Source organism: Gymnogyps californianus, chromosome 4 (genome assembly GCF_018139145.2).
Source record: "Gymnogyps californianus isolate 813 chromosome 4, ASM1813914v2, whole genome shotgun sequence".
Classification (NCBI taxonomy): domain Eukaryota; kingdom Metazoa; phylum Chordata; class Aves; order Accipitriformes; family Cathartidae; genus Gymnogyps; species Gymnogyps californianus.
In genome coordinates, this window is record NC_059474.1 from 47,556,793 (window position 1) to 47,571,940 (window position 15,148).

At 40.5% G+C, this 15,148-nt stretch overlaps 1 protein-coding gene across 1 annotated transcript in view; it reads right to left on the reverse strand.

Annotated features, from left to right (window-relative positions):
• Positions 1 to 1,523: 1,523 nt before the first annotated feature.
• The window catches only part of GLRB (glycine receptor beta), a 50,349-nt gene continuing 36,724 nt past the window's right edge, over positions 1,524 to 15,148 (reverse strand). Inside the window, exons 8-9 of the mRNA XM_050896174.1 lie at positions 12,186 to 12,478; positions 1,524 to 1,820 (exon numbers count right to left, since the gene is read on the reverse strand). Coding sequence (XP_050752131.1) covers positions 1,524 to 1,820; positions 12,186 to 12,478 — 590 coding nt within the window. The remainder of the gene's footprint in view (positions 1,821 to 12,185; positions 12,479 to 15,148) is intronic.

A 15,148-nucleotide genomic window follows, 5' to 3' on the forward strand; every position in this document is an offset into this window, starting at 1 on the left:
ATATTTTAATTAACTGTGGTGCCCCAGCTTTACAAGCAGAGACATGTTTCTCTACGGCACACTCTTAAGGGCTGAGGCCCAGTCCCTATGCGTTCCCAGGGAACACACGCTACTCGGATGCCTACATACATGTAAGCAGCTTTCTTTTGGCTGCGTTTCACCTCATGACTTGCCCTTATGAAGGGATGTACCCTGGCACCCACAGGAGACCAGTCCTGCCCTCCACACCCCAAGGAGATCATGTTTAGGTAGTCTCCATGTCATAGGGTTTCCTCTGGAAAATGGAGAGCAATCTCCTATCAATCAGAACTGTTTCACGCATAGGACGTTACTCTCCAAAAAGTAGCAGCTAAATCAATGAGTTGGTGAGGGCAGCCATTAATTAACACATAGGCACAAGGGCTCATGATATATTTAAGAGTCTCAGCCCCTTAGATCTCTGGACACATCTTCACCTCTACTGGTGGCTAGGCGTTAGCTTTGGTCATCTGTGCTACAACAGGCGAACAAAAAAAGTATAACTAGTGGTAAAAATGGCATTTCATCTTGACAACAACTGGTTTGTTTAAAATGAAAGCTTTCAAGGGGATAAATAAAACAAATTGAGTAAGATGTATCCGATGCCATAACAAAAAAATTGTGACTGATATACTGCAGGCTTGCCAGATGCTACAGAAGATGAGCCAGAGGACAGAGTAATGTAAAAAAGTATAACATAACCTGATACTGAACTGCATCTTGTGATGTTTCTCCAAAGCTCCTGATCCCTTTAGTCTAGAAAGGGGCCTGTTTGTTTTTGACATATTGTATCTAGTTTGTGCCTAAGGAAACAGCAGTCAAAATTTGGCCCAATGTTTTATTGTCAGCATATTCTCACACACTTAAGTGTGCCTGCTTGATGGATACAATTGTTGTTTTTTTTCCTAAATGAGCTGATTTTACAAAATTAGTAATTCTCTGATCTTTATTTTTCCACATAGACAAGATCAGCTTATTCAATGCTGCCTTCACTTACAAGGTCTAAATAATATTAATTACATCTTAGCTTTTTCTTCAACAGTGCCATCTAAAATTATACAAGAACAAGATGTTTGGTGTCTTTTTCCCTCTGGAAGTCAGCAGAAAAGCTGTTAAATACTACATATACTAGAATACTGATTTTAATAATACTCAACGTGCACATCAGTTTCATTGTCAGAAACACTTTAAATCTCTGTATGTTGCTAATAACTGAAGAGCGTTATTCAGCTTTATAATGTAGTATGCATTGTCCTTCATATATATTCCTAAAGCAGGATGTATGCTGTACATTTATATACAATGTTGGTTGGAGCACAGACATTGCAGTGTCATGCTTTCATTCAAATTTCAGATGCCATATGTTCAGTACAATCGCATGGCATCAAAATACAACATATTGCTTTGCAAATGCAAATAATTTCACACATTGGCCTTCATGACTGGGAAGGGGTAATGAAATGGGATATATTTTACACATATGAAAAAGACAAATAAAAGATTTATCATAAATATATGGACCAATATATGACATTGAAGAACAAGAAGCAAAAAGGGAACAGTGCTCTTGCATAAAGATCGATTCTTTTTGCTGCTGATGGAATGACAGGCTTGGGAGGAGGAGGCTTCTTGTTGTTCTTGGCTTGAGATTTCCCGAGCCCATTGTTGACTTCAATGGGCTTCCCATAACAGTCATAATTCGATAATTCAAAATCCCTTGGCAAGCTTCCAACGATGCTGAAATCATTGGATCTCAGATCAGATTTCGAAGTGCAAACTTTTTTGCATCTGGTCTCACCAACCTATGAAATAAAGAGTGAGGGGAATCATGATCTACTCACCATATTTCATTAACAAACTTAATGTAGCTGCTAGAGAACACTGCAAACAAACATATAGGAAATTACTTGTTGATAGGGATACATTACATCAGCCTAATTTGCTGAACGGTTGCGTTATAAAGTACTTAAGGATGATCAGTCAATCATATAAACTAATCCAAACATTCATAATTGTGTAATTTTTCATGCACAAGGTGCCTCATGCTGTGCAACCTGCTATAGTTAGACTCCTTCATTTTAAGATGATAGAAGCGGAGAGAATATTTCTGTAGAGAGTATTTTTGGAAATCGGTTCTGTGCCGATGAACCTGCAGGACAGATACTATTCAATACTTACATTTTTCTGAGGCCTGGAAGCTATAGTCAGAATTAACCCTAAAATTCAGTGTTTGATGCAACAATTAAAGTCTATTCTGGTTCTACATAGTAGCCAGCTCAAGATTCTGTATCTCATCCTAGGGTGACCACCTTGCATGGTGAGAAGGCACTTTCTTTGTACCAGCAGTCCTTGGTGCCTCTCTAAAGGTAACAAAGGTGCGACACCGTTCTCAGCATTTCCCATCTGTACACTGGAGAACTGTGTAACTGGGAAATCTAAATCCAGCAACTGAATACCTGTCTTTCCTACAGCTCCATCAGTACTCCTGGGGATCAAGTACTACTGTGCTATGGGGTAATCCCAGGGGAATCATTCTCTTTTACAGACCAGACAATCATACTGGCACAGACAATGAACATTTAAAAGAAAAAAAGTATTTGGTGCCCTTCATACTGAAGTGTTTTGGAGAAAAAAAAAAAGTTCCTATATTCCCTTCCTTGGATTTTATAAAGTTTATATTGTGGGTACAACAAATCTCTAGGAGGACCACCCCCACACTGTTCAGGGAGCTTGAAGGGATTTGGAGACTACTTGCAAGGCATTGTGCTTTGTGACTTGGGTAAATCTCTCCCAAAGTTTCATTTCAATTGGACTATACAGTAAAGCAGAAAACAAAAAAAAAAAAAGAAAAAATAAGAAAAAAGAATACAGGTTATGAAACTTAACTGCATTATTAATAATGCCATTTGTTCACATATATAGCCTGAGAGTTAGTTGGACAAAATGCTGGTTCACAAATCAAGTTACACACATGGGCAACTGACATTAACACAAGTTTCACTAGGGCTTCCTGGAGCCACCGATCCACCAAAACTTGGTTCTTCCAAAAGCTGCCTGTTCCTCCTTCCCAGTAGCCTATCTCTCCTCCACAATGCCTTCAGGCATTTTACTCTCAGCTCTCTTCACCTCTGGTTTTCTGCAGTCTTAGGCTGATAGTTCGGGATATTTGCATCATCACATTTTGTAACCAAAATAATAATAGTGAAATACAGTACCAGACTTACGGATGAATAAAAAACATTGTGGAGAATATTATTAGCTTCTTTATGACAACTGACAAGGTATCCTGGATGAAAAGAACTGAGGCAGTCAGGAAGAGACGTAAACTTTGACTGGGGCTTTTACTCCCATTATTGACAATGCTGATTCTGGCACCAGGTGGAAGAGAAGCACGGCACTATTCCCTCAGCAAAGAGTGGATACACCTCCCCAGATTTGCCAGACTTGTATTTCTCAGGAAAACAGTAAATTTTGAAACGAATGCACTAAAACTGAGGTGCAGGCTACACAACAAAATCAAGATTACAGGTTATAAAAAAGAAAAACAAGATAAGTGTTCCATGATGGTAAGATAAAACTATACATACAAATTTCCTGCAGCTGCTTCCCAGTCATCAAAGAGCTGACAGCCTGGGACAGTGTTCAATATTGGAGCAGCAGGGGCAAACTGCCTAGTAAGGTGGTGACTGAGACTCATATGAACGCGATTATGTGACCCTGGGTGACTGGGGGCTGTCACCCAGGGTCACATGGGGGCTGTCAGTCAGTGATCCGAGAGGTTCCTTCCAATCAGATCATACCCAATGATATGGATAATAAAAATATAAAGCAGACCCTTGTGCAATGAAAGGGTAACTTGCAGGACTGGGGTGCATGTTAACTGAAGAGTCACAGGAATATTACATTTTTTCCGTGATCAAAACTAGTAAGATTTAGTAAGGCCATTACAAGAAATAGAACCATGTATGAAATCATAAGCCTCCTTTTGGATTTGCAAACTTGTAGTCCATTCCTCATACTACCAGTGATATATTGTAAAATTCAGTGACACTAATTGTAGCCTAAGTGCTCTCCTTTACAATACAGAATATACCTGTTCCAACTGCAGTATCTAGAGAGTGCTCCCCTAAAGGCTGTTGCAAGTTGGTTCTCATTCACTTGCGGGACAGAGAACTGAGGGAATGGCTTGTAGGTCACCTCTGCCTTATAAGCAGAGGACTGTTCGCAGCATGTTCACACAGAGCTCTGCTTAGTTTAGTGTCAGCTGGAGTACTGATTTATCAGGGTGACACAATTTCTCTCGTAAGAGCAATCTGGCCCAAATTTTTCTTTAATAAGTATATGTTACTTTTAAAAATAATTTCTTTCATTTCCCTGGGCTTACAAATCTAATGTGCTTCTATTTTCTATATTCAGTCGCTGCCTAGACATATTTTCAAATTTCTTCTCATACACCTCTTCAACTCTCCAATATTTCTGTTGTTTTAATCTAAATTTGCTTCAGTTGACCTACAGCTTTCCCTAAACAAAGTGAGCTGATATATATTAAAAGTAGTTTATCTGCTTTCTGTTCATCCTGTCTTGGTTTGTGCTAGAAGCGTAACGATATTCCTGACACTTACCAAAGGCTACAGGAACCATTTCTGTGGAAAATGATCTGCAGGACTTGATTTTAGAGTACTATACTGTAGACTTGTAAAGAAAGTAAAATGCTGTTAAATGTTATATCCTTTTGACTTCATCCTGACACAGAACTTGGCCCTGGAAAATATTTGATATCATTTGCCTTATCCTGCCCCAGCATCATGACCTGCGGGTGAGACCCAGCCCGCAGGATGCTTCCACCAGATCTATGGCTTTTCCCCTGCAGGGGATGGGGAGCAGCTGTTTGGGAAGGGAAGGCTGCTGGAATAGTGCAGGGCCTCCCCACATCCCCGATGGAACCGGGCAGCTGCTCCTCATCCCTCTGGCACAGAGGTGGGGGGGGCTGAGGAGAGCACGAGAAGGCAACGTGGCTCTCGGGGCTTGGCCCAAAACACAGACCTAGTTCCTGTTTCTCCCAGGACTGGGCCACCTTGTCCAGGTTTGGTATGTTGGACAGGACACCCGCCTTTTGACAAACAGCTCAGAAACACCTAAAAATGACTCCTAGAAGCCAGAAGGCCCCTTGCGATGATCCTTTCTCACCTTTTACAAAATTCAGGCTGACTGGTGCTCGCTGCCAAGCTCAGCACCTGCTGAGTGTGCGTGCCACTGCAGCGGGGCCAAACCCGGCTCAGAAAGCCTTTGTTTGCAGAGTTAGGGGAATAATGTGATAAGAAAATGGGGAAAGAGGAGAAGAAAGAAGTACTGCCTGCGCATGCAGAATGGCAGGGAGGGGGAACTAACTCCCCATCGCCGCCTCTGCTGCTTCTGGTGCTCCTCATCACTCTCCACATTTACTGCCCAAACTAGTTACACTAGATTTTCCTTTAAAAACATCCAGGATGGAGAATTTTTTCCATGACCTTGTTCCCCACAAACATATGTACCTTATTTCTAACCTGAATTTATTTGGCTTCAATTTTCAGTCACGAGGCATGACTATAGTTAGTCTGATTAACTGCTGGTACTTACAGATGGTAACAAATCTAACCTTGATTTTGCATAATTCAGATGACGTAACCAGGCCGACATATGAAGCCAAGCCAAATGTTCTTAAGAGTTTCTTACCTGCACATCATTACCTCTCTCCACCTAATTGATAATATTTTAAAAAATTATATTCAGTTTGATCAAATCAATAAAACATAGATCAGCTTTAATTTCACTGACCCATTTAAATTTATTAGCTAACATGGGGCTGAATTATGAATAATATTAATGATAACTAATACTTATGAATAATAATTACTAATGAGTCCACTGTTAGCTATGCAATATTTTCCACTGATTGATGTCAGGCTTATAATTATTCATGTTATGCCACTTAGCCTTTAAAAGTACTGGCACAAAGTTAGCTTCTTGCTGTCTTTTGGAACCCTCCCAGTTTTAAAGGATTTATTAAAAAATCAACATTAATGTTCCACAGCACTCATGGACCAGCTCTTTAAAAAATCCTAGATGCAACTTAAGCTGAAATCTCGATTGTAAAATGTCTAACTTTAATAGCTACTGTTTAACATCCTCATTAGCTACTGTCATTGAAAGCTGTTTCATCATCTGATCGAGTATATCTGGCTTTTCCCCAAACACAGAGCAGAATATTTTCAACACTTTTGCCTTTTCTGCTAATTCTTGGTACTTACAGAATCTCTATCTAGTATTGGACCAATACTCTTGTTACTGGTTTTTCTATTCTTGCTATACATGCAAAGTAACTTCCTATTGCCCTCAATTATGCTAACCATATAAACTTTTTGTTACCTACACCTATTATCTACACCTATTTTCTGGATTTCAACTTACGTTAATTGCTATCAACTTCTCCATTTGCCAGTGAGATGAAAAGAGAAATGCTGGAAGCTGAGTTAGTTTTCAGTCTTTGGGGAGCTTGTTTTCAATTGTGCTCTTTGTTTTCAATTGTGCTGTTTGTTGGTTTTTTTAAAATTAGTATAGTTTCCATTCTGGTCTTTAGCTGTTTTGAACATTGTTAGATAGCTCACCAGCATCATCCATATTTTTTGTTTAAATTCTTCCACCCAGATGAGAAAAAATAGTTTTCAAATTTGTGAAATCTGTCCTTTCATAGCACCAAAAATACCAGGACTCAACTAAACTTGTTTTGTGCAAATAGAATAAAGATCCTTTTCAATTGACTGTTCATCCTGTGATCAAGTCCTCTTTATCCGTCAGGATGAAGTGTAATATAAAATGCCATCATTCCAGACTCAATAATTTTTGAGAGCAGAAATGTATTGTCCATAATTTCTAGCAAAGCTTCAAACATGCTATAGCACTGGCAGCCTCTCAAGCTCAGCATGCGTCCCTCAGGCTGAAGTGCCTCCCTACTGTAATGCAGCATTCTCTGCCCTACACAGCACATCTTCTCTGCCATAAAATCATCTCTTCTGTTGCACCCAACCTCTTTTTGACATGCAGATCTGTCACTAGTGTTGCCAGTTGTGTAAGTCTTCCATACAAGATGAAGGAGGATTTTTCTAACAAACTCTGCCATCAATCTTTCTTGCACTTGTTTTGTGCTCTTCTCTTGCTCTTGCCATAATGATAGATGTAGATCATCAATAAAATAATGATTGTTTAGCATTAGTGTGTATTCAGACCAAGTATATTTTCTGGTGCAGCTCAGCAGGAATTTGCTATCACATTCCAAATATTCCTTGCAAAGTACAGCACAAAAAATATTTATGCATAAAATATCACGGAATCACAGCATAGCTGAGGTTGACAGGGACCTCTGGAGATCATCTAGTCCATTCCCCTGCTCAAAACAGATTGCTCAGGGCCTCTACAGTCATGTTCTGAATTATCTCCAAGGATGGATACGTGAGTCACTAGAGCAGAAAGTACCTACTCTGTACCTGAAATGCTGTCAGGAACTATTAAAATAGACTGCAGCCTGTGGTTTTGTGCACAAGGTAAAATGTAAACTGGGTTTCTGGTGGCTCTACAAGAAAAATCGGAGTCTGGAGTGCCACTCGAGGGGAAAAGACAATATGGAAAGATCAGGTCACCACAGGTCACCACCAGTGGTCAGGTATATTATAAATCAGTAGAGATGAACATAACCCATATCAGGTTTCAGAGCCTAGATGTGGCTCTGACAAGATAAGGCAAGCAATAGCACAACTTCTTTTTAAAAATAACTGGGTTTAGAGCTATTACTACCACTTGCATAGCACTATTCATCATCTGCCAGAGCCATTCTTTCAGCAAATGTTCTCTCCAGTCATCAGCACATTATCTGTGGGGGACAGCTTCTATAAATGGGCTTGATGAAAATGTGAATTTTCAAATCGAGGGGTGTTGTTACAGTTAATAGTGCAATCTCTCCCTGTAATCACACCACCAGTGAAAGCAAAAAGAAACTGATTCATCTTCAAAACATTTCCATTTTTGCTTGTTTTTCTCACTGTATGATGTTGCATTGCTAGGAAACACACACAAACTCCTACTGAGGATTCCCAATAAAAAGCCAGTGCCAGCAGTTACCACCGTTGCATAATTTTCTCCTCTGCTTAGAACAGCATCCACTTGCAGCCACTAGGAGCTAAGGGAGCCAAACTGTACTTTCTCATGGCTTCTTGCCTGTAAATGCATAGCCACTGCCACTCCTAGAAAAACACATCAGAAGTGCTTATGTTGAATTGTCTCTTTTTTCCTACAGATTCAGGGTGATCTTGCCAGATGGACCACTTGACTTTAATCAGACAGTCATATCGATAAACCCCGGGGCTTAAAATGGCACTGACATTTCAAGGGGTTTTGCTGGAGGGGGCGTGAGTCATAAAGCATGGACTTGGGGGTTTGGCGTATGCTGGCAACATACAGCTTTTACGTCAGCCAGTACCCAGGATTTGGTGGAGAAGAGAAGTAGCTATGCATCCATGGAAGCCTTTCTCTGTCTTTGGGTGATTGGCAAATTGTGAGCACTGTTTTCATCCTGCCATCTTCACTGTTGCTGGTGGTGACTATCGGTCACGATCACTGACTCTACTGACACAGTGCCAGAAGTGCTTTCTGCTGAAAACTTCCAGGTGGACCTTTATAGGTTCTGTTACCGGGGATGTCTTCTCCTCACCTTCAATTATGAATGGCATCAAGCTTTTAATGGTTAGGATATACTGAAAAGTTTATCCCTTTACCTAATTTCTTGTCATAAAAAAGGAACAACAGCTGCTTGTATTTTTATGTATGCTCACGTGTTTTTGTTATGGCTTGTTTTTTACTAATATCAAACATGCCAAGTCTCCAGACCAGATGCCATTTTTATCTTTCACAAATGGAGCAAGCACATGAAAACAAGTTCTTCCATGAGGGCTGGAACCAGGAAAGCCTGACTGCCCCACTTGCTTCCCTGCACTCCCTCTGATCCTTCCCACACCTGGGACCTTCCCACCCCAGCAACCCCTCTGTACCTTACATACCGGCCCCTTCCTCAAATCTCCTGCAGAGACATCACTGCTGCAACGCTGCATGGCTGCAAGAGGCAGCAAGAGTGCAACTTGCTGCTCAGAGGACGCTGGCAAACTGGCCTGGCATTGGGATCAGGGGCATTTTAAAGTGAAATAAAGTAACTTCTCTTTTTAAACTTGATTCCTCTCTAATAACTTACAGATATGTATCAGCACCATTCGGTTAATGTCTCATAATAAATAAGTGCTTCATTTAAGCTGGAGAAACACTTAAAATGCAATTATTCATGCTCTCTGTTTTTCCCCACTTGGAGTTTTCTCCTTCCAGGTCTTTCCTGTTGGCTTTACCTTTGAGTCCCATCTGGTCTATCCACTGTTTCAAGCCTAGCTATGGTGAGATTTCCAGCTACACCCTCAGTCACTTTTGCCTTAGTATCACCTCCTATGTGGAAAGAGAACATCCTCGAACATTTCTACAGGATGCACATTCGTTTCAGGGATGCAGTTCTAAGTTGTCGTTTTCTCCTGAAGCTATACATTGGTTTGCCTAAGTCTTTCCAGACATTTAGCACAGTATTTGCTCTCTCCTCACACACAATCCTACATGACCCTGATGAGAAACAGCTCCTGAAGTTCTGGGACAGCACTCTGGCCTCTTTTTGTTTCATATTCTTTATGCCTTTCAACATACAGTTTTTTTCCATTACCTGTTTCTTTAATTTTTTCCCTCCCTCACATATTTGCCATATGACAAATGTATTCTCTACTTGATCATTACTAGGTCTGTATGGGAGCAATCCAAATTTTGTGGAGGAGGCCTGGTTTTGGATTAGGAGTCAGAGCTACTGAAAGATTTAGACCTGTTCTGATTTAGGAGTTCAGTACAAGCTTCTCCAGGGCTGAGAACTTTCAAAGTACTCCCATGCGGTAGCTGGTTCAGAGAGGGAGTTTTCAGCTAGGCAGATTTATAGCATTCAAATATATAAAATCTAGCATTACTGTCCTACCACATCCTGATATCAAATGATTCATTGGTCTGGGACCTTCTTCTATCTCAGCCTGGTGATCTTCACAGAAATTACCAGCCCAGGACTCCCTTCCTCAGGTAGGCTATATTTCAAAGCAGCCGGCTAGATACAAGCTGGGTCACTAGCCATGAGGGGAGGAGACCACTCAGCCACATGACCAGCTTTTACAGCAATGAATACGTATTTCCAGTACGTCTTGTTAAACAAATGTTTTGTAATTCTCTCTATAAAGACCATCAGAAGCTACACATGCCCAGAACTCCATATGAATCCAACACAGATTATGGTTGCAGAGATTATAGGTATTGCAATGTCAAAGGTCTCTGACAACAAATTGGGAAGACTCTGAAAAGTGCAGGTCAAACACGAGATGCTGGAGCTGACACTGCAATATCATGGAGGGGAGACACTGCAAGATCTTGGAGGGCAGACTGAGGTCTGAATCCTAAAAACCTTCAGCCTACTGCTAGACACCATTCATGGGGAATGTTGCTTAATTTTTATGGACTCCCCTTCCTCTAAGTCTTAAAATGCACTGTACACCCGAACTTGCCTTCTTGAAAAAAATTACTAAAATGTGAAAGGATAGCATAGGTGATAAAAGTTATCATTTTATTCTCCTTATGGCTATGAGAACAGCAAGCATCTTAAAGGGTGTACACACCGAGGAGAGTCAGTAATGCAGCAATTTGGTTTTGTTCACACTACTGAAAAACTGTAGTTTTTTGTTAAACTTGTCATTGATCAAGCTGAAGAGTTACACTTGTTAAGTACTTGAAATAGGAATAAACAGATTTTATGCTGCTCTGCTGGACTGTTGCAACTATTTTGTCACAAGAAACAGCTGAATTTGGGACCTGCAAATTGCTGAACACAAAAATATCACATTCAGTTCAGGGGAAGCAAAACTGTGGCGGAGCCATCTTTCTTTCTACTCAGTTCCCATGTTGCCTGGGCTTGGGGAATTACGTGTGACACAAGTCAAAGCAGTCATGGGGTTGCTCTAAGCTGAGCCTGGTTGCCTGCCAAAACAGTTCCCAGGAGACTCTTCTATCAGATGAGAATTATGGTAGTTAAGTGCACTGCTCTGCGATATCTACAGCTCCTCTGGACTGGGCACAATTAGTTATGGGGCAATGCCAGCTTGATACTAGGACAGGGTTTCCACCATTCTGGCATAAACTACTCCCTCCTTAAAGAAACGTTAAAGTCACATTGTACACTACCAATTTTATCACTTGGATCTGGCCTAATAGCTTTATTTTATACATCAAAATTGCTGAATCACTGGAAACTATAAGCCAAATTCATATTCCACATATTGTAGTGTAATGTATTTTCTTCTGTAGAGTAAATGTCAATTAAATATCACTCAGGACTGAGGGCAGTTGGCCTGGGATGTCTGATAACTCTTGGAGCACAAACGGGGGGGTTGACAACACCAGAAATTTAGCAACATGATGGAAAACTTTGGCCTGAGCGAAGATGTACATCTCATCTTTATCCACATAAGGAGATCTGACCGATCTACCCACAGCTCTATCTGGCAGCACAAGAAATGCAGGAACTGTTTGACAGACAGACAGACCTGTCTTTTGTTTACAAATGCCAAGACTTCTGGATCCCTGGCTTCAGAGATGCTTGACATGCAATGCGGTGCAGCTGTGGCCATCCCGGGGAAAGCAATGGGATGGGTGTTATTTGAGCACGCTCTCAGCAAATACTGGCTGAGAGTCCTGGCCTCTGAATAGTTACAGTTTGACAGCTGCTATTTATTATGAGAAAAATAGCAACTGTAAAGCTGCTTGCTACTTTATTTACCTGAAGCTCAGCAGCAACCATGGTGCTAGGATATTAAAAGACAAATTTTTCATTTAGTACCTCTGACCCCAAATCACTAGGGACCAATTGGTCAGATTGCTAGCCATTAATTACCAGCATGTTTTTAATGTCTTGGCCACTTCTAAGATTAAGCACTATCCAAAACTATTATGACAGTATATTCCTGGAATTGTGTTAATAGAGGATAATGCTGATTTTGCGTACACAGCTTCACAGCTCCTACCTGTAAAGTGCTGATGTGGACAGGAGTCCCTGTGCCATTCACAGTGTTCTTCTTGGCAGCATTTCCACCCTTCCCTTCCGCTTGCTCTGCCTTGGCAATCTTCGCTTTTTCGGCTTCAATTCTCTTTGGATTGTTTAGCATTACCTGAACCACCGCATACTCCACCAGGGATGCAAACCCAAAGAGAAGGCAAACAATCAGCCAGACATCTAAGGCCTTCACGTAAGACACTTTGGGAAGTTCAGCGGCAAGAGTGGTACATTCAGATGCCAAGCTGAGCACTGAGAAAATACCTATGAAAAGAAAAACAATATATTGACTAAAGAAAACTTACCCTTACTGACACTGGCTGTGCTCTTCCTCTGAAACAGACAATACTGAATGATGTTTTGTAACAGTGAATGGGACTTCACAATGTGGTCGGTGCAGCAGGTATACAAAGTGCACATGCCTTCAGTTAATGAACAAGTTAGGTAGGATACTGCAGTTAATGACGAATTATTAATAATGAGTACCTTCATTTTATAAACAGAGAAACAAATAAGTGAGGCTAAACTGGTTGCTGTGGTTTTCCTGCCCCACCACACATCACACAGTTGGGAAACAGGCTTTCCAAAGGCTTATCTTACAGTGTGCGTCTAAGTCTGGGAAGATGGAAGAGAAATATATGATACTTAAACCAAAAGACTCCAAGTGCTTTAAATTAGACTACTGTTGTCCCAGAAATCTGAACTGTGCTACAGCAGGAGCAATTCTCTGAATGACCTGTCCACAAGTGTGATACGCAAACCTTTGCTGAACAGCAAAGCTGTACCAGCACATTAAAAAGTTTGTGTTCCTGATTCACTGTGAAGATGAAAACACTGAGGTGACTGAGGGTCTACGATCATTCTCTATTTGAGCTTCCAGGATCTAGAGGAAACTTTCCAGATAAAGGGCATTTCAGGAAGCCCTTATCATGAAAAAAACCCCACATCTGCAAAGGCTGTTGAAAGGTCACACTCATCGTCAAACTGGGTTTCAACAAGCATTTCTCCTAACAAGGCTTCCAAATGTCACCATCAACACAGGGCTCACATCACAAGAGACAAAATGCAAGCCTGATCTCAAAGAAAGATTTCCCACAGGCTCCTATGAAACAGAAACAGTGGCATGAAGAGCTACATTTGGAAAAAGCTAACTTTAGAAATGGCTGTCACGTGGGGAAAACTTAGTTCAACCTCCCAGTTCAGAACGTCCCATTTTGTTTTTGTGAATGCTAATGATAAAAACCTTTAGTTATGAGTGGGCGGCTTCATGAAATGTAATTGATGTCTACAGAAAATGTTGGCCAAAAGGAGATAGTCTCAACTATGTTTCTTATATTGGTCACATGTGCTATCCAAAGCATGAAAAATTTTGTAATTCATAGAGAGATCATTTTCTTCAGATTCATTTTAAGTAACTGAGGATGTGAAAATATTAATAAAACTGAAAGTATCTGTATTGGCCTATGAAAGTATTCAATTCTAGTTGATCATAAATAACACATCATTCTTTTGCTGCTGTTCCCATTTGGATTTTAATAAGATTGATATGATACTTTATTTGGTATTAATCTCAAATGGGCAATTTACTAGCTGCTAAAACACTGAAGAGAAAGTATAAAGAAATTATTACAGTCATACGATTTTAAAATACAACATTTCATGATGTTTTATTTAGAAATGTGTAATATCAACATATCATTGCAAAGCTGGATTTTTTTGTCCACGGGGATAATACAGAATGGCCAGATGTGCTATCTCAGATCAGAATGACATGGCAAATACTGAACAGACAATCCTCAGTGTCCACTCTGGCTTATTTTCCATCTCCTGTATCTCAAGCATTCAAGTACAAACATTCCCATAAGGATAGAAAGTGAGCATAGAACAGTCCCCTTTTTAAAAAATTTATTTTCACTGACCAACACCAGCTGTCTGGGTGTCCTGGTGTCCAGCAAGCAGGTGCACAAGAAGCTGGAAGGGAGCACAGCCAGGACAGCTGACCCGAACTAGCCAAAGGGATATTCCATACCACAGAACATCATGCTCAGTATATAAACTGGGGGAAGCTGGCCAGGAGGGGCGGATCGCTGCTCGGGCATTGGTCAGTGGGTGGTGAGCAATTGCATTGTGCATCACTTGTCTTTTCTTGGGTTTTATTTCTTTCTCTTTTTGTTATATTCCTTTTTAATTATTATTATTATTATATTTTATTATTATTGTTGTTATTATTATATTTTATTTCACTTTATTTATTAAACTGCTTTTATTTCAACCCACGAGTTTTACTTTTTTTCCTATTCTCCTCCCCATCCCACTGGGAGCAGGGAGGAATGAGCAAGCGGCTGCGTGGTGCTTCGTTGCTGGCTGGGGTTAAACCACGACACTGCGGATGAACGCTAATTATGGATCATAAGGAACTGCAGTAACAAGTACAAATAAGGCTGTACTGCCTCTTAACATATGTAGGACACCTCTGCCTATGCCCAGCTTGCTGTTCGTTCTCTAACAGTGTACTGTATCAAGTACCATGCATGTCTATGCCAGACTTCTGAAAGGCAGCCTCTACCCTTACCCTGAATAACCAAATTAGCCAATGATATGGACTGGCTCAACATCTTGGATATTGTAATTTTTTTCCTACTAACTTTAAAAGTGTTTACTATGTTAATATGCGAGTATTATTATCATGCCTGGTGCTGAAAACATTTGTACCACCACTTTGTAGAGCTTAAAATACTACATCTTAGAATCTTGGATTTAATTCTACAAAACTAACTTACAAATTCTACTAGCTGAAAAGATTTTAGTGGAGCTTTCATCAATTTGTTCAGTAGAGCAACTGAGGTCACAGTGACCTGCCGCCAATTTCCATTTGTCTGGATTCCTAGGATGAAAAGTTCATTCTCAGAGTCTGAGAAACTTCTAGGTTTTCAA